Raw genomic sequence first — 21,609 nt, forward strand, 5'->3', positions numbered from 1 at the left:
GCCAGGAGGGAAACGTTTTCTGGGTCAAAGTAGTCTGGTGTGTATTCATCCCCTGCCACACACCCTAGCGATGGCTTGCAGAGTACTATTGAATGAATGAGTAATGAAAAATGAGGGTCATAGAACAAGAAATATTTCATAAAGAGAAGAAGGCCAGGGAGAAATACAATCAGTCAACAAACGAAGGCGGAGAAAAAAGAAATCGGTGTGGTATATAGTAATCCCGAAATCAATAAATGACATTGATGGTTAATGAATTCATAGAAGGATGAAGAGAGACCGATAATTCATCTAGTTTTCGGACGGAAAAAAATTGCATTATTTGACATTTATCGGCCTGAAGCATGTTCTCTGGACAAAGCCTCTGAAATGTTTTGTTTAAAATTCCTAATAAAGACAATATTCAGCTAAAACCGCTTGAATCGCAGTAAATTTAAACGATTTCAATCGCGATACAATGCGATGCAAATTTTGAAAATTCAATCAATAAACAATTAAAATAAAAGTGTTATTTACGAAACCTGTCACCACCTTAACTATCATATATGCACTAACTCAACGTTGAGCCTAGTGACAAGCCGGTGAAAACGTCAGTCTTTTAAAGTATGATTTCAATAAGGACGTGGTTGAAAAAAAGTGGCCCAAAACACTCTTAGAGAATATGTGACCATCCACCAGAGTAGGCAACACGACGTTAACATCAAAGCTGCTGTCGACAGGCAATAATTTAAAATTGGAGTATTACCAATTGATTGTAGCAGTGTACCAAACTACTTGTGAAAGACAGTATTATATTTCATTCGACAGTAATCAACCCCAGAATGTATCCCTAATTTAAGTCAAGAAGAAGGAAATTTGTCCCTCACGTACAACATTATTTATCACGCCTAAGCTAATCTTGCATATCACTTAATGATTTTTAACATATCCACTTGACACCTGCGCATTGAAGCTAATACTTCAAAATGACTTATAAATAAATGAACTCTGAAAACTGAATATAAATGTGTTCGACTGTGTAACAAGTACTAACTTCAATTTGAATGTCACTGAGTATTTTAGGATGCCCTGGAGTCAGGGATTTTGATTTCTTTCTGCGATGAGGTTACTCTGCGTTCAGCGTGCACGTTAGATCATGTGGGAAGGCAGCAAGCTCGCTGATCGACACGGAAAAACTTACTGTTTCCAGCTTCTGCGACCGAGGCAACCCAGTTCACTCGTCGCACTGCATAGGGCAAACGACATTCTTATCTGAAACGTGTGATTTGAACGCTGGACGAGGGTTCTAATCTCTTGTACTGGGTAATGAAACTGGTCGCGAGACATAAAACATCAATACATCTCACTATGAAGGGCATTGACCAAAGAACCTCTTTCCGCAAGTTGGAACGCGAGATGCCTCAGTTCCTCGTTGTTCGGTTGCTAAAAGAACGAGTGGTCTTTAATCACACTTATCAATTGATATACGACTAATAAATGCAAGAATTTTGGTTTGCTCCAAAGCAGTATTTTTTTCTCTGAGAGGATATTTTTAGTAAGTAAAAGTTTCGCTTTTGCAGGAAAAATAAAATGCTAATTGCCTCTAAGCAATATTTAACCTGATATTACTTTCCCATTTTGATTTTCATCAGTACAATACGCTAACTTATTCAAGGTCAGTTCGAATAGTTTTGGAATGTTCATTTTAGTGTGCAAATGAATGAAGCTGCATTTTTGATTTTCTGAAACTTGGATGTTTCATGTGAATTTTTCACGTTTTCAGTTTTAACATGCATAAAATGTGTTCGCAATTTTCAAATCATAGGCGTATTTATGACATTTTTTCATCTTACCAATTTCATTGCATTCTTCTGTGCTTTGTGGATCGTAAAATAGAAATGAATATAAAACCTTTTTAATTATCCATAACATGCGAAAGTCTAATACTATGTTAATAATAATTTAACAGTGTTAAATAATATTTAACAAAAATATTTCCATTTTCCGTGAATGAAGATGTTAGCATACTCGGTATTCCACAATCTGGCATATTTCTTGCTATTATTTAAATTCATAGCAATAGGGACATCTGCAATTTCGGTGAAATGAGGCTGGGCGAAATTATCCACCAACCTCGTCCATGAATTGACATTAAATTCTCTCTCAATACCACAAGAATCAACACGAAACTCAGAAAAAGTCAAGTCCACTATAATCGCGGAGACAAAATAAATCACTAAAAAACAATAGTGATGTATTATACTAGTATTATTAAAGCCGAGTAATGTTTACGCTGTACAATGACTAGTGTTATTGGTTTAAAATCTGTTCCCTATTGGTGTACTCCTGCTGGCCTTTACCTCGATCCAGAATGGAAAAACACTCATTCCTACTCTTGATTACTGACACAGAAACGGCGCCAGTCTTGGAAGCTACTACCGTTGGGAGGACTCGCGGTCAACCAGTAAGCTAGCACCATTCGTAGTTAACACGAACTCCGTATATGCATAAACTACCGCGTAAACATGGTCCATTGACCGACCGTATCGTAAAGGGTGTAAATTCGAAAACAACACGACGAATGCGCGTTTGAAAATCAAATCGGATGTCGACAAACAAGTAATGCTTGCCTGCTTCCAATTTTTATTGTATATTGACCTTTTAAAAATTGGCAAAACCAAAAGCGGATCATATGCGAATGAAAATATGGTGCTAAAGGACTTATCGGTTTTCATTAAAATATATAGCCCTGAATTAAATCTTCGGAGTAGGGTACCACTACGTTAATACCATTGTGTATCTCGGAATAAGAACATTTTCATCCTCATTCATTGATAAATCCTTTTGTCATGAAGTCCCTATGCATTGAGATATTCTTGCTAGGTAACAAGAGCCAAACACCGCTATTTCTTTTCGGGAAACCGAAGAAAACGAGATACTTTCCGGTCTCTTCAATGCGGTTCCCCTGCCTTCTGTCTTTTCATTCTCAGTTTTAACTTCCGCCAATGTCAAGTCCAAGATTCCCTCTATCCTACTCGTATAATTATTTTTCTGTAACTTAAGATGCCGTTTCTCCTAAAACTACTTAAATAAATGAGTTAATCGAGGTCCCATAACTCGCTAATCAAGTTATCTACTGAGGTAAAAAGCCTTTACCTTGGCAGGTAGTCGACCGATCAGCCAACCCAACGGTCGCAGTTTCGAGTCCCATGTATAGCACACGGATCTTTGTGCTACTTGCGTATCATCTTGCAAAGATGAATTACAATGAGATAGGTCGTTTGAAGCCAAAGAGTTTAGCTTGGGTTCGAATGAAAACTCGTTGAAAAGCATCAGGTCCCTTCTACCAAGATCTCTCTTCGTTTTAAGAAGGGGAAGAAGATATCACAACAACACGACGAATTACTCAATGAGAATCCCAGACACAAAGAATAACAAAAATTATTTTCAGAGACCTCTAATAATGAGCCGCCCACGCGTGGGCGAAGTATAGAGGCACACTTTTATTAGACACATCGCATCCGTATCGCCAATTAATCCATAATGAGCCATTGTCGTCCTTAATCGAATTTTGGGGTTCTCTATTGTTGGAAATTTTTCTGAAGGGCCACAGTGTATAGTCACTCCTGATCTAGAACTCGTTTGCCATAAGTTATCGCGGCGTGGGATCTTGTTTGAGAAAAAGCCAACCCGAAGTCTATTAAGCACAGGAGTGCATTCCGAGAGCGCCTTCCTATTCGGTTCGATTCCTCGTCCGAAGCAATGTCAGCCGCTTGGTCCCCATTCCAACTCCGTCCCGAATCCGCTTCATCATCAACCTCCCTCCCCTCAGACAAGGCCTCCCCGTCCCCCTTTCTCCCACTCACGCAATGTCTATGGAGGGGCAATTAACCTTCCTACCCCAATCCCAACCCACAGACGAGGTTCCTGACCAAGTGAAAGCCACACTCTTGGGTCAGAGAAGGGGCGACGAGGGAAGGGGGCGACGGGGAAGAACCTCGATCCGCGTCCGATGCACGACCGCATTTCTTTTTCCCCCCCGCTTGCAGGAAGGCGGTGCCGGAGAGAGAAGGAAGAGACGTCATTTTCGAAAGGAACACGGGAGCGTAGTGTTGCGGTTAAAGAGGTTGGCGCTGCTTTCACCCGGGACGCCCTCCAGTGAGTCGGGCGGCAGTTGGGAGACGCGACTGAAGTCGAAGGTGTGTAAGCGCCCAACGTAGCGGATGAACGAAAAAAGGCCAACCACTGCAGAGTAGCCGACGGGAAGATTGACATCCCCTTCCTCCACGCCCCTCTACGAGATCGTCCTGCATCCTTCTCCCCCCCCCTCCGCTAAGTTCTTCCATTGAGTTGGTGACCCAGGTCCGGGAGCTATGCTGGAGGCGGTGGTCGCTAGCGTGTGGAGCCGTCTGCCCGGCCCGTGGTGGTGGGCCGCGGCGTCGATTGTGCTCATCGCAGGGTTCCTATTCCTGGTCGTCGGGCTCATAGTAGCCATAAGGGTTTACAACTCCATGACCATCGGAGTGTTCGACAGCCAGAGAAGGATGGACGGAAAAATTGTTTTGGTGACCGGAGCCAACTCAGGTATGTTAAGAGGGGGGCAGAACTTTCTCTTTGCAATCTGTGTCATCTGGATACTGGTGAAAAAAATGGCAAACCCAATCAATCTCTGAGGAACCAGTTTCAACTCACATAATGAATGCTCTGAAATGTCTGTTAAACCAGTTTTAGCTCACATAATGCCCAGAAATATTAGCTAAGCAGGCAACAGAAAATATGATGAAATTTGAAAGCGGAAAAATTCTACTGGCAAAAAAATGAATTTATCTCATCATAAGGTGGATTTAGAACTAAAGATTTTCTTTTGCATATACTAGAATAGTACTGTGTGCACACAGAAATAGGCATGTATGGCATCTTGAACAGATTATCACCAAAGGAAACTGTTTAACGAAATACAAGGAAAAATCTTTCTTCTAAAAATTTTATGAAATCAGAGCAAAAGGTGAATTAGAATCAAACTAGAATGCATGAAAATAAAGTATTATCTAAACAAATCATCCACTCAACTAATGAACCATTACTGGAATTAAATGTTGTCATAGCAGTATTCAATGACATGATGTAAAATTATAAAGCATTTAGACCACCATCATGGTCCACATTTTGGTGTAAATAATTTAGGGCAATACTGACCAACTTGATTGCAAATAATCGATATATCTACTCTAATAGCTACCTAAACATACAAGTCAGGGGATTCAAATACCAATGGAAAAGTAAAGCAAAAGGGGATAAAAAATCAAGATTGTGGTGAAGAACAAAGAGCCTTCAGTATATTCTTAGCACAAATTACTCATAAAGAAAGTAGTCCCTAAATGTATGGCACACAATTCCTATTACTCTGATTTCATTATATAGGTCTAAGAGGCAAAAAAAATTTCACTGTGAAAAACTGCCTGAAGTTTGAGAACTCTCCCATGGCAATTTTTAAATAAAAATTTTAATCTACCATCAAATCATCATTCCAGTTGATTTCCACTCAGAAAATGAAAGGACTGCAGTAATGCATCATTTTTAATAAATTGAACCCCATGTTCAAACTCAGCACAAATTAAACTTTGATCAGCCAGATGCTTGATACTTAAAATATCCCAGTTAAAATTAAATAGCAATATTTTAGCTCTTTACATCTTACACATGACTCCTTCACTATTGATAGCAGCTCTCCCTGCAAGACAGGGTAAATCTCCACAAAAATCTTTGTAACTGGATCTGTACATTCAATAAAAATTTATTTCACCGGATCATTTCGTTTTAACTGAAACTAGCTGGGCCCTTCAATTGTGACAACTTGTCCTGAATTTTTTTCAACCATTTGGGGTATTGTCAATGTAAATACTGAATGCTGTCAACATAAATATTGGCAGCTATTCCTAATTTAAGCAGCTAGCTAGAATTTAAAAAAAAATTGTCATAAATTTGAATACTCCTTTAGCATTTGACTTTTGTATTAATTTTTAATAAAAATTTGATAGGATAGGAATTTTTAAAATTTTTTCACATTATAACCCAAGTTCAAAAACATTTTCATGAATAAAAGATAATATCTTTACATCCACATCAGCGTATATTGAGTGGCAACTTGCGTGTTTCATGTGCATGTAGAGAACCAAAATTTTATCTATAATGACTATCTATCTATACAAAAACAATCTATAAATAGGATATTCTGAGCCATGCATAAATAAAGCTTCTAACTACTGAGAAATGGACTCTTATCTGCATCTGATTATATTTCAGGTATTGGGAAAGAAACAGCTCGAGAACTTGCAAGGAGAGGTGCTAAGGTTATTATGGCATGCAGAAATATGGATACAGGAAAGAAGGCACAAGGTGAGATATCTAGCATTAGACTACCAAAATATTGAAGAGCCTACCATTGTCTTTTGTTTTGGTCCATCCCATAACTTCATGTTTAACTTCCAGATGAAATTATAAAAGATACTGGAAATAAGTCTGTGATTCTGCACAACTTGGACCTCTCCTCAATGGCATCTGTAAGGAAGCTTGCCAAAGAGGTGTGCTCTTCAGAGCAAGTCTTGGATGTTCTCATACATAATGCTGGAGTAGCTCAGACTTTTCGTCGATCAGTAACGTCAGAAGGATTGGAGGCAACAATGGCCACGAATCACTATGGACCTTTTCTACTCACTCATTTACTGATAAGTAAGTACTATTCCTCGGTGAAGAATAGCTTTTAGACTAATGCCATACCATTTTGAATAATAGAAATAATGAGAACAGCAAAAGCATTGCTGACTTCAAACTAAGAAAATTGTAAATGAGAGGTAAGCAAAGGAAGCACTGAGACCCTATAAAACAATTTGCCAGTATTGTTAATTAAAATTCTCATTGGATGGACTAGAACTCATGTTTTATCAATTTTATACTTCTCTTGAAGCTACGTGATTTATATGAAACTGCCCAACAATAAAAGAGCAATTCAAATTATGAGCATTTGCCTTTTCAAAAATTCACTCCATGATATCTACAATTGAGAATTGGGAATAACCCCTACATAGCTTACTGCATGAAATCTTTAAGTTACATAAGTCACAGCATCTTCTACTGTCTGAAAAAATCACTGAAAATAATATGGTACTTTTAATAGAAAAGAAATATATTTTCATGCATTTAACTCACCATCTGACTTCATGAATCCATTAGGCGGGGAAACTCCATAAATTGACAGACTTCATGCATGAATTTCTTCATTTTTCTTCATCCCTGTAAAAATTTATGTACCTATTACAAACAAGTGCACAGGTAAACTAAAAAAAGAAACATTGATGCACATTATCCACTTTGTCTAAACTGATATGAAATCATATCAATAAAATTATATGGCAAAGATTGTGTGCTTTGATTTCCACAGATAGTCCATTCCATTGCAGTAATTACAGGAATAACATTTTGCAGAAACAATCATTTCAAATATGATGGATATGAAATAAATCAAATTTTTTGCATGGAGTAAATATTCTTTGACTAATAAAGAGTTAACTCTTTTACCAGATTTGCTGAAGAAAAGTGAAAAAGGCCGAATTGTAATTGTGGCATCTGAATTATATCGGCTAGCAAAAGTTGACCTCAGAAATCCAAATCCTGTTTCATCACTACCAGCCTATCTTTACTATGTGTCCAAGTATGCAAACATCTTATTCTGCCGAGAACTAGCATATCGTCTCCAGGGTACAGGTTAGTAATACATTTTAAGTCAATTTAATGATTCACATCTAAAACCCAATTGTAGTTTCAAAATTTAAAGCTAGATTCAAATAACTGTAGGCATTTAAAAATACTCAAAATAAAGCAAATATTTATATGTAATGAATACAACTTAAAAAACAACTAAACAAATAATTATTATTTCAAAAATAAAACTGATTGGGGAGTTTAAACTTAACTGTAGAGCTGAAACAAGTGCTGAAATAATCAATACATTCACACAGTTATATTTTATTTTTGGCTATGGTATGAAAATTTTAATCAAGATGATTGGCCAGTGAAATAAAAATATTTGTAGATAGACTAAATGATAAAAATCTGACTTTTTTCATTACCATTCCTCAGGTATTACAGCCAATTGCTTACACCCCGGAATGATTGACTCTGGCATATGGAGAAATGTTCCATTTCCTCTCAATCTTGGCCTAAAAGTGATAATCAAAGGATTCTTTAAGGTGAGTATTTTTCCATAAGAAAATTTTAAGTAAATATATAATGATAATAATGCTAACAAATACTGAATTAATTTTTCAGACGCCAGCTGAGGGTGCACAAACCACTCTTTACCTTGCCATTTCCGAAGAAGTGGAAGGAGTTTCAGGAAAATACTACATGGACTGCAAGGTAAATGCAACTCACTATTACATTAGATATGCTTCATTGCAAAGCGTTAAAACTACTTGAAAACATTGAAAAGGAGCAATTGATATTGACCTAATGGTTTTGGGAAACTCAAGCATTAATAGAAGCAGAAATTTATGTATGCATACCTACTACTCTATTGTAAATTGCCATTTGATTGTTTTACTGATTCTGATTACTTCAATGGTTTTATTTTAAGCAAAATATTTGCACTAGCACAACAATAAAGTATGAAATCATGTTCAACTATATTCAAGTGGGTAGCATTAACCTGTTAACCAAAAGGTCATGGGTTCCAGGCCCACCTTCCTTGGGCATGAGTGTTTTGCCAACTATGGTGGTGGGTCCAGGGGAAGGCTGTTGACAGGCCACAAAACTTATCGGAAGTTAAGGGGTACACTAAACACCAGACGCATCCAGAACGGCACAAATAAAAACCTAATAGGTTGACCAAATCAGTGATAAGAAAAATGTTAACGTGGTTTACACAAACGGAGTTTGCCTATATTCCCAAGCTTACCTCCCAGATTTGTGATGAATGATTAAAATATACCATTCATATGGGATCTCTAAGGGTTGCTGAAGTAGCATTGGATGACTGACTGGAGGGCCCGGGTTTGATTGGGCACCCTCAGCTCCACCCAAGCTGTGTAACTCTTTGGATACCACTTATTTCTGGGAAACCATAAGAACTGAAGGAACATTGGAACCATATGAACAATGAAAGGAACTGGCCCCCCTACCCTGATGTGTGACTTTCACATGTCATCAGGCTTAGTACTGGGTGAACTCTACCATCACCTACCAATCCGATCTTAGGGTTGATTATTGCGTTTATGTTTTTTTACATGATCCTTAATGACAGAAAAATGAGAATAGCTCAATATGACAGTGGCTGGAGCATTAAAATGCAAATATTTGTAACTGGTTCAATATGCTAAAATTAAAAAATTAGAATATTGGTCATAGCTTGGAAATAAAACATATGTAAAAAATAAATATTGAAAGTGGAATTTTATAATTTTTATTATAAATTTAATTGCAAACAAGGGTTTCTAAAAAGTTTTCATCTAGCTTAAACTGTTTCATTGTGATTCAGGAATTACATGAACATTATGCAATGATAAAATTTCACCAATGTACATTTTTCTTGCAGTTTTATCTAAGACTAATGCTAAGTCTTCATTGCAGGAGAGGCAACTGACCCAAGGTATTCAAGACATGGGAGCAGCAAAGAAGCTATGGGAATTAAGTGAAGGATTAGTAGGTCTGACTCAGTCAGATCCTCAAATTGGTAAGCATCTAATGGAAAAATCAAAGTTATCAAAAATTATTCAGATATATGCATTGAGCAGGCTATCTGATGACTATTTAAATGAAATCAGAGATTTTTAATTAAAAATAAGTATGTTCTTCTAAAAATGGATTTTTTTTAATTTACCAAGTAAATACGTTATGTTTACTAGTAGATTTAAGACATTGGATAAATATATTTCAGTTTTGTGAGATACAAGGTCAAAATAAATTATTCTCTCTTCTTAAGATACCTCATAAACTATGCAAATGTGATACATTTCACAGTAAGTAAATCATTTTCCCAGACTGGGAATGACCAGGATATCAGGCTTTCCAGTCAGTAAAAGTTTATGACTTATTATGAATATGGAAACATCACCATCTTAGTAATTATTTAGCTCATAATTAATAAGCTCATTCACACTGCTCAAATGATATTGTTTTTATTTAGCTTCAGTTCTAGGAATAGACAAGTGAACTCAAAGCAAAAATTGGTAAACTTTTATGTCATTGATTAAGTATATCTCTCTATTTCAGGCGGAGAAAGTTAAAAGGTTTCCCAGAATCACAGTCATCGACTGCAGTTGTAAGCATAATGTTTTCATCAGCTCAAAAAGGAATCCTTCATTGTGATGTGCCGTTAGGCAAATATGTATCTCAGAAATTATGCTGATTGGTCACAAGTCAAATGGGACATTTGTTATAGATAATGGCTCCTTTTGCTTTGCCTAATTCTTTCAAACATTTGTTTCCATGCACAATACTCACTGTGAGAGGATTCATTCTTCCGTCATTTCCAGACTTGGGATCTATGATTTCTCATATCTCATTATCAGAAAAGGGCATTTTAAATGGTCACGGTGAAAACTATAGCTTAATGTTACTTCTCTTAAATAAAAAGTTTTGATAGAGTATGCTGATTCTAAAGAAAGTTTCATTTGAATATAAGGTTGTGAGTATTGATTGTTGAATGATTTAAAGTAGTGTTGATGGAGATATTTTTGTTAAAATTAAGTTGTTTTAAGATAAGATATAATACAATTTTTGATAAATAAAGTTTTCTAAAACTGACAACAAAATGTTTTCTTTTAATATGTACATGTATGTATCCACGGATAGATACTTTGTATTTTTATGAACAGTCAAAGACAAATTAGAGTATAGATTACTGTAAATCTTACAATTCAAATCTTAACTGCTCTACAGTGGTTACAATGTGGCTGTTGATATTGTGCCAAATGGAACAATAAAAATTGGTATTTGATGAATATGAATGTAACAAGTTCATTCCACTTTTACATTATATTTTGTTGACTCCACATCAATTAGTATAACAATGAATACCTAAGGGTACATACATTAGGAAGATATCAAATTTTACTATAATTTCAGAGGAAAAATAGGCACAAGTAATGCAAACTTCTCATTCACCATTTGGCATAAATATTTACTTGAAAAAAGCTAAAAACCCTGGCCAGATTTTTAAATTGTGCGTGTATTGAAACGCGGATGTTGAGCAGAAGGATGGTGAAGGTGAAATGGACAGAAAGAAGCACAAATGAGGAAGTGGGTGGAAGTAAAGTGGGAGAGGAGAGAGGATTGTTGAGAAATTTGACAGGGATACAGGAAAAATGGATGCAGAGTATTTTGACGGGCAATCGAATTTTGAAGACTGTGATAGAAGGGAGAAAAATGTGCAAATAAGGAAGGGGGAAGGAATATGATAGGCATATTGGAAGGAACGAAGGAAAGAATTAGGTATGCACAGCTAAAGAAGTGTTTATTGTAGTGTTGTCAAGTCAGATTTTGTTAGAAGAGGCAAGAGAGTTATCATTGCAACCTTGTGTAGCTCGTGTTCATCCAAAACCCACCTTAACAGGAAGATTACCAAAAATAAAAATGATAGTATGAAGTATAACCAAGTCACAAGGGTCAATAACAGAATATGGACAATTCATATACTTGGACTGAATGGTAAATAATGATGAGAATACTATCAAAGATTCGAGTAGGGAAAAGAAAAAAAATGAGCAGAGGGAAAAAATGATGAAGTCCTATGAATGGTGGGAAAGGAGAGATAGCTGTTGGAATAAGTTTGAGGAAGGCAAGACAAGTAGATTCAGGATACACTAGAGGCAATGGGACGCCTGACACCGTGATAACAGGAAGAATATCTGGAAAGCAAAGTAGAGGGAGGAAAGGAATATATATATTGGTTGATATTAAGCGGGATAGAAAGTATAATGAGCTATAGAATAATTTATTTCAATTTCGATTTTCACAAAAAACAAGCGCTTCAAACTCCACAGTAAGCAGTAATATATATGAAAAATCCCTAGATTTTCGGAAAGAGATATCAGTAATGACTATATTATGGTTAAGCACATATTTAAGAACAGTGTGATTACTTTGCACAGTTTCCCCGGAGCAAATGTGGATTCAGATCATAATTTAGTAATAATGAGGTGTATCATCAGATTCTTGAGGATGAAACTGGTGATCTGGATGAATCAACCAGAAATTTAAGAAATGAGTATCAGCAAGCTGAAAAGAAAATCATGAGTGAGAGAGGAGAGATGGGTACAATAGAAGAAAAATTGCACCAAATCAAAATCCACAGACAAAACTATAGGAACAGAAAATAAGATGAGAAAAAGAAAACCATGGATTATGAATGAAATGGTTAGAAAGATGGATATGGAAGGCTGTAAATAGAATTAGGTAAACAAAATAACAATGAATTGAATAATAAATTAAGGTGGGAAACTAATAGGGTGAAAAAAGTGTGGTGAAAGATGCAGTGCGAGGATATGGAAAGTTTTCAAAGGAAGAATGAAATTGCTGCACCGTACAGGAAGGTGAAATTACAGTCGGGAAACAAGAAAGGAAATTCTGTGAGAACAATCAAAGATAAGTCAGGAAAAATATTTATTGAACAAGGAAAGATTCAAGGGCGGCAAAAAGAATATAAAGAGGAACTATATTGTAAAAACATTAGGCCAGCAAGCTTAGTCATAGATGGAGAAGACGAAATAGATGAGGTGAGCTTAGGTCCAGGCACAATTGATGGCAATATAGAAAGGTCATTAAAAGACTTAAAACCAATTTAGGCCATGGGGTAGATAACATTCTTGCAGAACTACCTATGGATGTAGAAAACTAGGAAGAATTTTAATGGACAAATTCATAGCAATTATGAGGGAGGAATTGATTGAAATATTACAAGTTTTTATTATCAGTTTTAGTTACTATTCCAAGAAAAGAGAGTGCAGCCATATTTGATTTAATTTTGCATACAGCTATGGTGGTACTGTAGTGATCAGAGGAGGGAGAAGAGGACAAATGATTACTTAGGGGATGAACAGTTTAAATTCAGAAAGGGGAGAGGCACAAGTGACCCCAGAGCAGGATTGAGGTCACTAATAATGAGGAAAATAAACACAATTAGTATGCACTTGTTTGTTTCATAGGTTTTGAGAAGACATTGAACACAGTTAATCGGGTAGCATTAATGAATGTATTGCAGAAATAGGAAAAGATTGGAGGGACAGGAGAATCATACATGCAAAACCTGTGCAAATCTCAGACCGCTTGGTGCAAGTGGTGGATGGAGAATCAAGATGCACGCTGTTAGGTTGAGGGGTAAGACACAGGTGTTCATTATCACCCCTATCTTCAACATGTATGCAGAAAAAATCGTACAAGAGGCATGGGAAAAAAATAGGATATGAATGAAAGTCAGAAGGAAAATCATAAAATCTGTTAGGTTTGTGGATGACCAAGTTTTAGTTAGCCAAGGGGTTGCAAGCATTGCTGTGCACATTGGAAAGTCATTGCAATAGGTATGGGATGAGAATTAATGTTAAAAAAACAAAGGTTATAGTTTTCCAGAAAGAGGAAAGCTACATTAAATATGAAAATAAGAGTTCATATAGTAAAGCAGAAGGAGCAGTATACCTATCTCGGTAAGTTTTGCCAAACGCTCAAAAAATTAGAACATTATAAGAACGATTGTGTTAAGTATAAAAGCTTTCACAAGGTGGAGGAAATTGAAGCCAGGGGTAGTTTTTAGTAAGGACGCTCAGAAAAGGTCTGCTCCAAACTTGCAGAGCCTGGTTTCTTACAGCATAGAAACATGGTTGCTGAAGCAAGATGATGGAGAAGGATTGGATGCTTTTGAAATAAGGATGTAAAACAGGATGGTTAGGTGACATGAACTGAAAGAGAAAAAAATGAGGTAGTAATACGCATGGTGGGGTAAGAGAGGAGATTATTGGGAGAAATCCATGGGAGGTTAGAAATATGCCTAGAGAGTGTTTTGAGTGGATATGGAATGTTGATGACTGCGACAGAGGGGAGAATGTTAGGAAAGCAAGGAAGGTGTAAGAATAGGTTAGGGATATTGGATGGATTGAAGAGATGTAATAAGAGTTTGCAGAGTAGAAAGGCAGCTTATTGTAGTGGCGGGTTGTGTTTTGTTAGAAGAGGCAAGGAAACTTATCATTGTAGTCTGCGTCTATCCAACACCTACCTTGACCGATAGAATACCAATAACAATAATAATAAAATATGAGGTTTAAGGGTATATTTGGGGCATAATAGTTAGGGCTTAGGAGTCCAGTAAAATATAGTGCCATATGACAGCATAAACCTACACTAAATCAGTGGACTACTACTAATATTATTAACAAGAATTGGAAAAAATGAGGGTAAGGATGCAATAAAGAAAAAACCATAGCCATAAAATGAGAAATAAAAGTTTTGCATAAAAAGTATCACTAACAATTTTTTCCTGATGTATGCATGAAGTGCTGAATTCAGATCCTCAGTTATGTGAGTGCATGATCGCAGATTGTATTGGCAATGATAAGATGACAGTGCTTTCCATTATCACTGAAAATTTGGTGATGTAAAAGATATGCACTAAACTCGTCCTGAAGGTCTAGACGAATGGCCAAAAGCAGAATTGAGTGTCTGCTGATGAAGACCTGCCATGGCATCATGACCATTCCGCAATCCCCTGACAGTCCTGACTTCACACCAGGAGGCTATTTCCTATTACTAAAAGTGAAATCTTCCCTCAAAGGACACCACCATGGGACCCTAAGTGCCATCAAAGAAGCTTGCATGGATACCCTTAAGAACCTTCTGCCTGCCAGGGAACCTATGAGTGGTGGAAAATCCACTCGAAAAAGTGTTTCAATGCTCAAGGGATCTACCTTGAAGAATTTTGAGGCATTGTGTGTATCTGAAATAAATCTATTTTTCCTAAACATTTCCCAATACTTTTTATACAAATCATGTAAGGCAATTATTATTATTTCTTTTTATTCGCCTCAAGATCACAATACAAAAATACCAGGCAGGTGGTGTATGCACATGATATAAGGCATGTCAAAAAGGAGCAAAGACACAGGCTCAATTAAGATACATAAAATTAATGATTTCACAGTCCATAATGTTTGGCACAAACCCATGAAAATTCAATGTGACATGCACATAAAATATCAATTCAGAAAAATCATTGATCATCAAAATGAATCGGGCCATGACTATTGCTAAAAACTATGAGTATGGATCTATTGGCCAGGAATATTGTTGAGATATTCATCAACTGAGTAGAACATATTACATTGAATATATCTTTTTAATTTAAGCCTGAATGCATGAGTTCCCTTAGTATCCTTTATACTTTTGGGTAGTTTTTTACATAATCCAATGCCCATTTCATTGGGCCCTAATTTTAATGCTTTAGTTCTTATATTCCCATTATGGATGTTGTGCCTTCCTCAAGTGTAATGATGATAATAGACAGAGTTAAGAGAATATTTGCCAATGTTATTTTTTACATACAGCATTAAAAACATAATGTAGATGCAGAGGGGGGGTAGCAAATTTAATTAATGGAAAATAGGCCTTGATGGAGCATTGTGAGGTTTCCCGGTTATTTTTCTGATAGCTTTCTTTTGCATTTTAAAGATGGTTTGAGAAATAGCAGCCAATCCCCATAATATTAAAATATAGGTTATATTAGAATAAATTTCCCAATAGTATAAATTTAGTAGTACAGTTTTACAAGTAATTTCATAAACTGCAAGTGTCTTCATAAATAGCAAATAGAGCTGAGCTTATGTTGAAGGGCTTTTACATGCGTATCCCAAGAAATATTTACACACAGAGTAATACCTAGATATTTACATTTGGTCACATGCTCAATTAATTGGTCATTGATTTTTACCAGCAGATCAGCTGTCACATTCTTTTTGCATGTAAAGTATACTATTTTACTTTTATTAACATTTAAGTCTTAAGGGTTGTCTGTATACCACTTGTTTATTGCAAGTGTGACAAACTTTGATTTTTCCACAAGGCTGGGATATGTTTGAGTTGATAATATTACATTAGTGTCATCAGTATACAACACTGGAATTATTGCTTCATAATTCTGTAAGCAGTTAAGTAGTTCATTGATATATATCAGAAAAAGGAGTGGCCTAAGGGTTGAGCCTTGTGGAATGCCTTTGTTAACTTGGTATACTTCAGATGAATATTTTGACATATCTACTGACATCACTACTTTCTGAGTGGGATTGAGAATATAGGACTTCATCCAATTAAGAGGAATTCCTCTAATTCCCATTCTATTGATTTCAATTAGTTTTCTATTGTGGTTTACATTATGAAAAGCCTTTGACAAGTCAAAAAATATTCCAAGTGTTTAGCATGGAATGAATTAAGAGCGTGGTCTGTGCAATCTGGCGGCCATAGCATGGATTATAGCCCCACCTACTGGTGGCGCTAGTTGCTTGAGACCCAATGAGCCATCTGTACTTGGCGGATCGTCGAGCTATGCATATGGTGCCAGTTATGTTAGTTTCTAGTGTCCTTGTTTTTACTGTTTGTCAAAAATGGAATTTGATGAAATCAAGGAGCAATAAATTAACATAAAGTTTTCCGGTGAAGTGCAGCAAAAGTCATTAAGAAATTACTGAAAGGTTGACAGCTGTTTTCGGTGATAATGCTCTGAAGAAAACATCCGTTTTATAGTGGATTTAGCATTTTTAAGATGGCCAACAAGACACCACGGATGATGCAAAGCCGGGATGAACTTCAACCACCTGTGTTGATGACAACATTGATTGTGTGCGGTCCCTCGTCCTTACTGATCTTCCAAAAACTGTTCAAATGATAGCTGATGAACTTATTTCAGGAAAATCAACAGTGCACACTATTTTAACCGAAGATGATGGATGGATCCTTCACCATGACAATGCAACTGCACATTCAGCATTGATTGTTCACCAGTTTCTGACAAAAAATTCAATTACCATCCTTGATCATCCTCCTTATTCATCAAATCTGTTCCCCCGTGACTTTTTCCTATTCCCAAAATGCAAAAATGTGAAGTAGGGACATCATTGGGAAGATGTGGACGCAATAAAGCAAGAATTGACGAGAAGAATAAAAAGCCTAACTGCCGAGGACTTCCAAGGGTGCTTTAAACATTGGAAAAGAAGGTGAAATAAGTGCATAGCAATTAATAGAGAGTACTTTGAACGGGGAAAAAATCGTTATATACTAAATTTTGCAAAATTAAGTTTTTATGGCCTCAATTAGCGTATTTATTGGACAGACCTTGTGTACTGTCAATTTCCTGACATAGGGCAGTTGTGGTAGACCTTTCAGATCTAAACCCATGGAGAGGTTTTTAAAGTAGGAATTTTTTGTCGAGATAAGTTATTATTGGCACATAAGACTTTTTCAAATATTTTAGCAAATGTATTTTGGACGGCTATTGGTATGTAGTTGTTCAAAATCATTGACACAGCCATGGTTTTTATAAATGGGCACTACTTTCGATTCTTTTCAGTGGGATAGGAAAATCCCTTGTATCAAAGATTCATTAATTAAAAATAAAATGGGTGCTTTTATGGCTTCAAAACAATGATGAACAACTATACCAGGAATTTCATCAGGGCCAGTACTAGATTTGTTTCTGAATGAGTAGAAAATGGTTTTTAGATTGGTTTCAGAACAAGGCTTGGCAAACATACATTGGTGCATTTGCAAACAGCACATTAGCTTGAGAAGAAGTTGGGCAAGGAACTGATATGGAGTGCTGGTTAAATTTATCAACTAAAGATGAATAGCTTATGGCAGTGTTATTTTCAGGGTTACAAAGTTTTGCGAGAGCAAATTGTGGATTTTTGTAACTTCTACAATCATTAATTATTTCCCATGAATTTTTGGGCTTATTATTGGAATTAAGTATCTTATTATCATTATAAGTTCTTTTAGTGGCAGAAATCAGCTTACGGTAGTACTTTTGAAATTCCGTACAAAGTAACCAATGTTCATGATTATTAGAACTTTAACTGGAGATAGCACGTTGAAACATGCTATCTCCAGGGGAAACTGGCATGTTTTTTAAGAATAGTTGAGTAGTAACGGATCTCATCAGTAAGCCATAGCTGACATTTTGTCTTGTGAAATATTTTCTGATGTGTTACTGGAAAACACAATTCAAAATTGTGTCTGAAAATTGAATGAAAGTAATTGAAACCTTTGTCTACTGACTTAAGGTCATAGACATTGTCCCAGTTTTGGGACTGTGGAAGGAGCAGAAAATGCTGCATATTTCCATGAGTAAAAGACCCCCTTGGGTAAGTTTCATCATTTAGACTCTCCATTTGTAGGTTGATATCACTACTTATTTTTACCATACTATGGTCTACCTATGGTATACTTAGGTCACAAACAGTTGTTACTCTTTTTCTTGGATGAGGTTGGTCACAGCATAATCTATTAGGGTGGCGGATGTGGGAGTGATGCTAGCAGGATTATTATTAAAACATTTCATGCCGTAAGTTTTCACCACATTCAGTAATTCAGATATGTGAGGGGAGTTAACTAAGAGATTACAGTTGAGGTCGCCATTCAACACAAGTATCCAGTCGTTTGCATTTAGGGAGAAAAAGAGTTGGTCCAATTTTTAATTAATGCACAAAAATCCTCTGTTGGTGGTCATACATGGAGATGAGCATGAGCAAACCCTGTGGAGTTTCAAGGAGACACGCAGCACATTCAAAAGTTTTTTCTTCCTTCACAGGCAAATCAATTGAGTTAATAAAACCCTTTATTCTACAATGAATGATTTTGGCCACACCTCCATTTGTACATAAAGTACGGTAGAATGAGGACACTAGAGAGTAATTTGAGAGTATGATAACCATTAATTCTTCATATTTTAACCAATGCTCAGTAATACACAAAATGTCTGGTTCAAACTTATTTATAGCCACTTCCAGCACGTTTACTTTGTTCCTGAGGCACTGAATATTAACTTGCGTAGATGTAAAACGCTGCCTAATATTGACTAACCCTTCATGGAGGTCAGGTGGGCCTTCAGAAAAAAATACCTTCTGACAGACATATTTTGGCCAAAAGCCAGGGCTTTCCTCTATATCTTTTAAGTCTCCACCAACAGATACACAAAAAGAGGTGAAGATCCCTCCAGATACCTTCAGCTTGTCGATCTCTAAGTACTTACCAGGTATTTTCTAAATAAAACACTTATATAATGTAATAACGACAACATCAAGGATGCCTATGTGAAATGATAGGGTGGATTTTAATTTTTACTTTACATCCAACATTATATGTAAGCCCCATGGTTTATTTCACATTGCAGTGTGTATCTTCAGGAGTTGGGAACTTTTGGCAGATCTTCAGGGACACTTTTCTCCTGAGAATATTTGATTCAATGAGAGAAAATTTTAAGTCAAATTCACTCCATATAAAGCAACACTTGAAAGCCACTGAAACATTATCAAGTCACTGCAAAGGACACAAATTTGTGGGCTTATAGAAAATACCATTCCTGAAACATGTCATCCTTTTTATTTGAAACACTATGACATTTGGTATTTTTACCATAGAAACAATAGGGAAAAATTATAAGCAAATATTTAAATGGAAAGAAATATTGCAACTTTATCTATTCCACTTTATGAGAGGAATTAGTTGTGTAAGTTAGGTTATAGTGTTCTGCAAGAACATTGCAATTTTTCTTTCCACAGTGGATATGTTCCACAAATTCAAGCCTGAAATTACCTATTTTATTCAAATATTTAAAGTTTTTTTTAATAAAGAAATATAATACTATCAAGGATATGAAGAAACTAAATGGTTTAGAGAAACTATGGATTGGAAACAAATTTAGTTTTTATTTTCTGGATAGGATGGCCAAATAATTCTATGACAATGTATGCATAACACAAGTTAAATTAATCAATCAATTTCACAAGTCACTCAAAATTTAAAAGAATGGTAAATTCAATTTTCCAATATCTGAAGTACAAATTTTTAAGGGCGAAATAAAATTTGATGGAAATTAATTATCATGGATCAAGGCTAACATCAATCCAAGGCAACAGAAAAGAGGAGATTGAATCATTTTCTCCAAATAGAAAAGTGTAAATGTGATCTTAATGGCATCTATGGATTTTCAGAAGCCATTGGAGAGAGTGTAATTGACAAAGCTAAATACAGGATGATAGGCATCAAGAATACCCAGGAGGGAACATTCAATGCAACCATAATCATTTTTCACCACCAAGTTTAATGGGCCCGACAGATTAATAACCCTTTACCTTACAGATTAATAACCCTATACAATTTAAAATTTAACAAAATTGCTTTTACCCTAATAAGTTCTGGAAATTATGGGAAACAAGGATGGGTCCCATGTTAAGGATCAGTATGTCAGGTAAGCCACTAGTGGTAACGTAGAAACACAAATAGGAAATTGTTAAATAGGAGAAAATGGAAGCTCTAGTAAGCACATAACCTCCAACCATGATGACATTTCATTAATTAGAACACAAAACGTTTGATCATTTGCAGCCTAACACAGCGCAAATACAGGTAACACCATAACTAAATCAGGTTACTCCTATGGATGGAGGCTGTTTCATGATAATTGATTGGTCAGTGCCTCACAAAAATAGAATTAGATAATTATATCCTGGTCATATGTTAAACTAGGATCACAACACAGAGCTTAGTTCTAAAACATTGAGTTTTTCAATCTCTGATTTACTTCACGGAATAATTTAAGAAAGACTTCTCTAGAAGTTAAAGGAAACACCACCCTTATGCCAATAAGAAGACAACCCTTTAAAGCAGAGAATGCTCACGGAGCTGCATTGATGAATTTCTTGAGATGAAAATCCAAAGAGTAATACCAAGGCACAAACAGAACTTCTTCCATGGTCAAAACCACAGATAATTTCAAATAAAGTCTTCACGTGTGAATTACTGCCTTTGTGTATCGTGTGATAATTATTTACATTCCATAATGCCTATTAACGGCGCAGAATTTTCGATATAGTCATTCTCCACTCGAGGAATTGAATGGCAGGGAATTTTTCAGAGCAATACATATGCATTTGATTAACGATGATTAAACATTTATAAATGTTTAGTAACTTGTCAGATATATCTAAATTCATTCTCAGCCTCAATTCATTAAAAAAAATAAATAAGTGGGTGCATCGCAACTGGGTTAGCTGTGATTAACAGGTATATTTCGAAAAAGGAATTTTATTACTATCAGCTACAACACAAAGGGAATGGCTATGCCATGAAAGCTGCGATCTGCTAATGCTAACCAATCCTTTAAATATCTTAATAACATTATAGTTATCTTATTGAGCCATTCCACGATAATTGTCGGGGCATAATAGTTACATCTGAAATGTTACCCTATATTAATTGAAACTAATAATAAATTACACAAACTTTGCTCATTAGTATCAGACTACGTTCTGGAACTTCTAATTATTACTTTAAATTATAATTAACCAAATTCCAATGATTATCTCATGCTAGTGACGCACA

The 21,609-nt window shown here is 35.9% G+C and overlaps 1 protein-coding gene across 1 annotated transcript in view; it reads left to right on the forward strand.

Moving 5' to 3' along the window:
• Nucleotides 1-10,763, forward strand: part of LOC139686428 (retinol dehydrogenase 14-like) — a 44,486-nt gene extending 33,723 nt beyond the window's left edge. Inside the window, exons 2-9 of the mRNA XM_071583617.1 lie at nt 4,029-4,563; nt 6,283-6,375; nt 6,469-6,708; nt 7,558-7,740; nt 8,116-8,225; nt 8,305-8,394; nt 9,604-9,706; nt 10,246-10,763. Of these exons, the coding sequence (XP_071439718.1) occupies nt 4,353-4,563; nt 6,283-6,375; nt 6,469-6,708; nt 7,558-7,740; nt 8,116-8,225; nt 8,305-8,394; nt 9,604-9,706; nt 10,246-10,259 (1,044 nt within the window). The 5' untranslated portion in view covers nt 4,029-4,352 and the 3' untranslated portion in view covers nt 10,260-10,763. The remainder of the gene's footprint in view (nt 1-4,028; nt 4,564-6,282; nt 6,376-6,468; nt 6,709-7,557; nt 7,741-8,115; nt 8,226-8,304; nt 8,395-9,603; nt 9,707-10,245) is intronic.
• The last annotated feature ends 10,846 nt before the right edge of the window (nt 10,764-21,609 follow it).

This window comes from Hetaerina americana, unplaced genomic scaffold (genome assembly GCF_022747635.1).
Source record: "Hetaerina americana unplaced genomic scaffold, ioHetAmer1.1.p SCAF_14, whole genome shotgun sequence".
Lineage (NCBI taxonomy): Eukaryota > Metazoa > Arthropoda > Insecta > Odonata > Calopterygidae > Hetaerina > Hetaerina americana.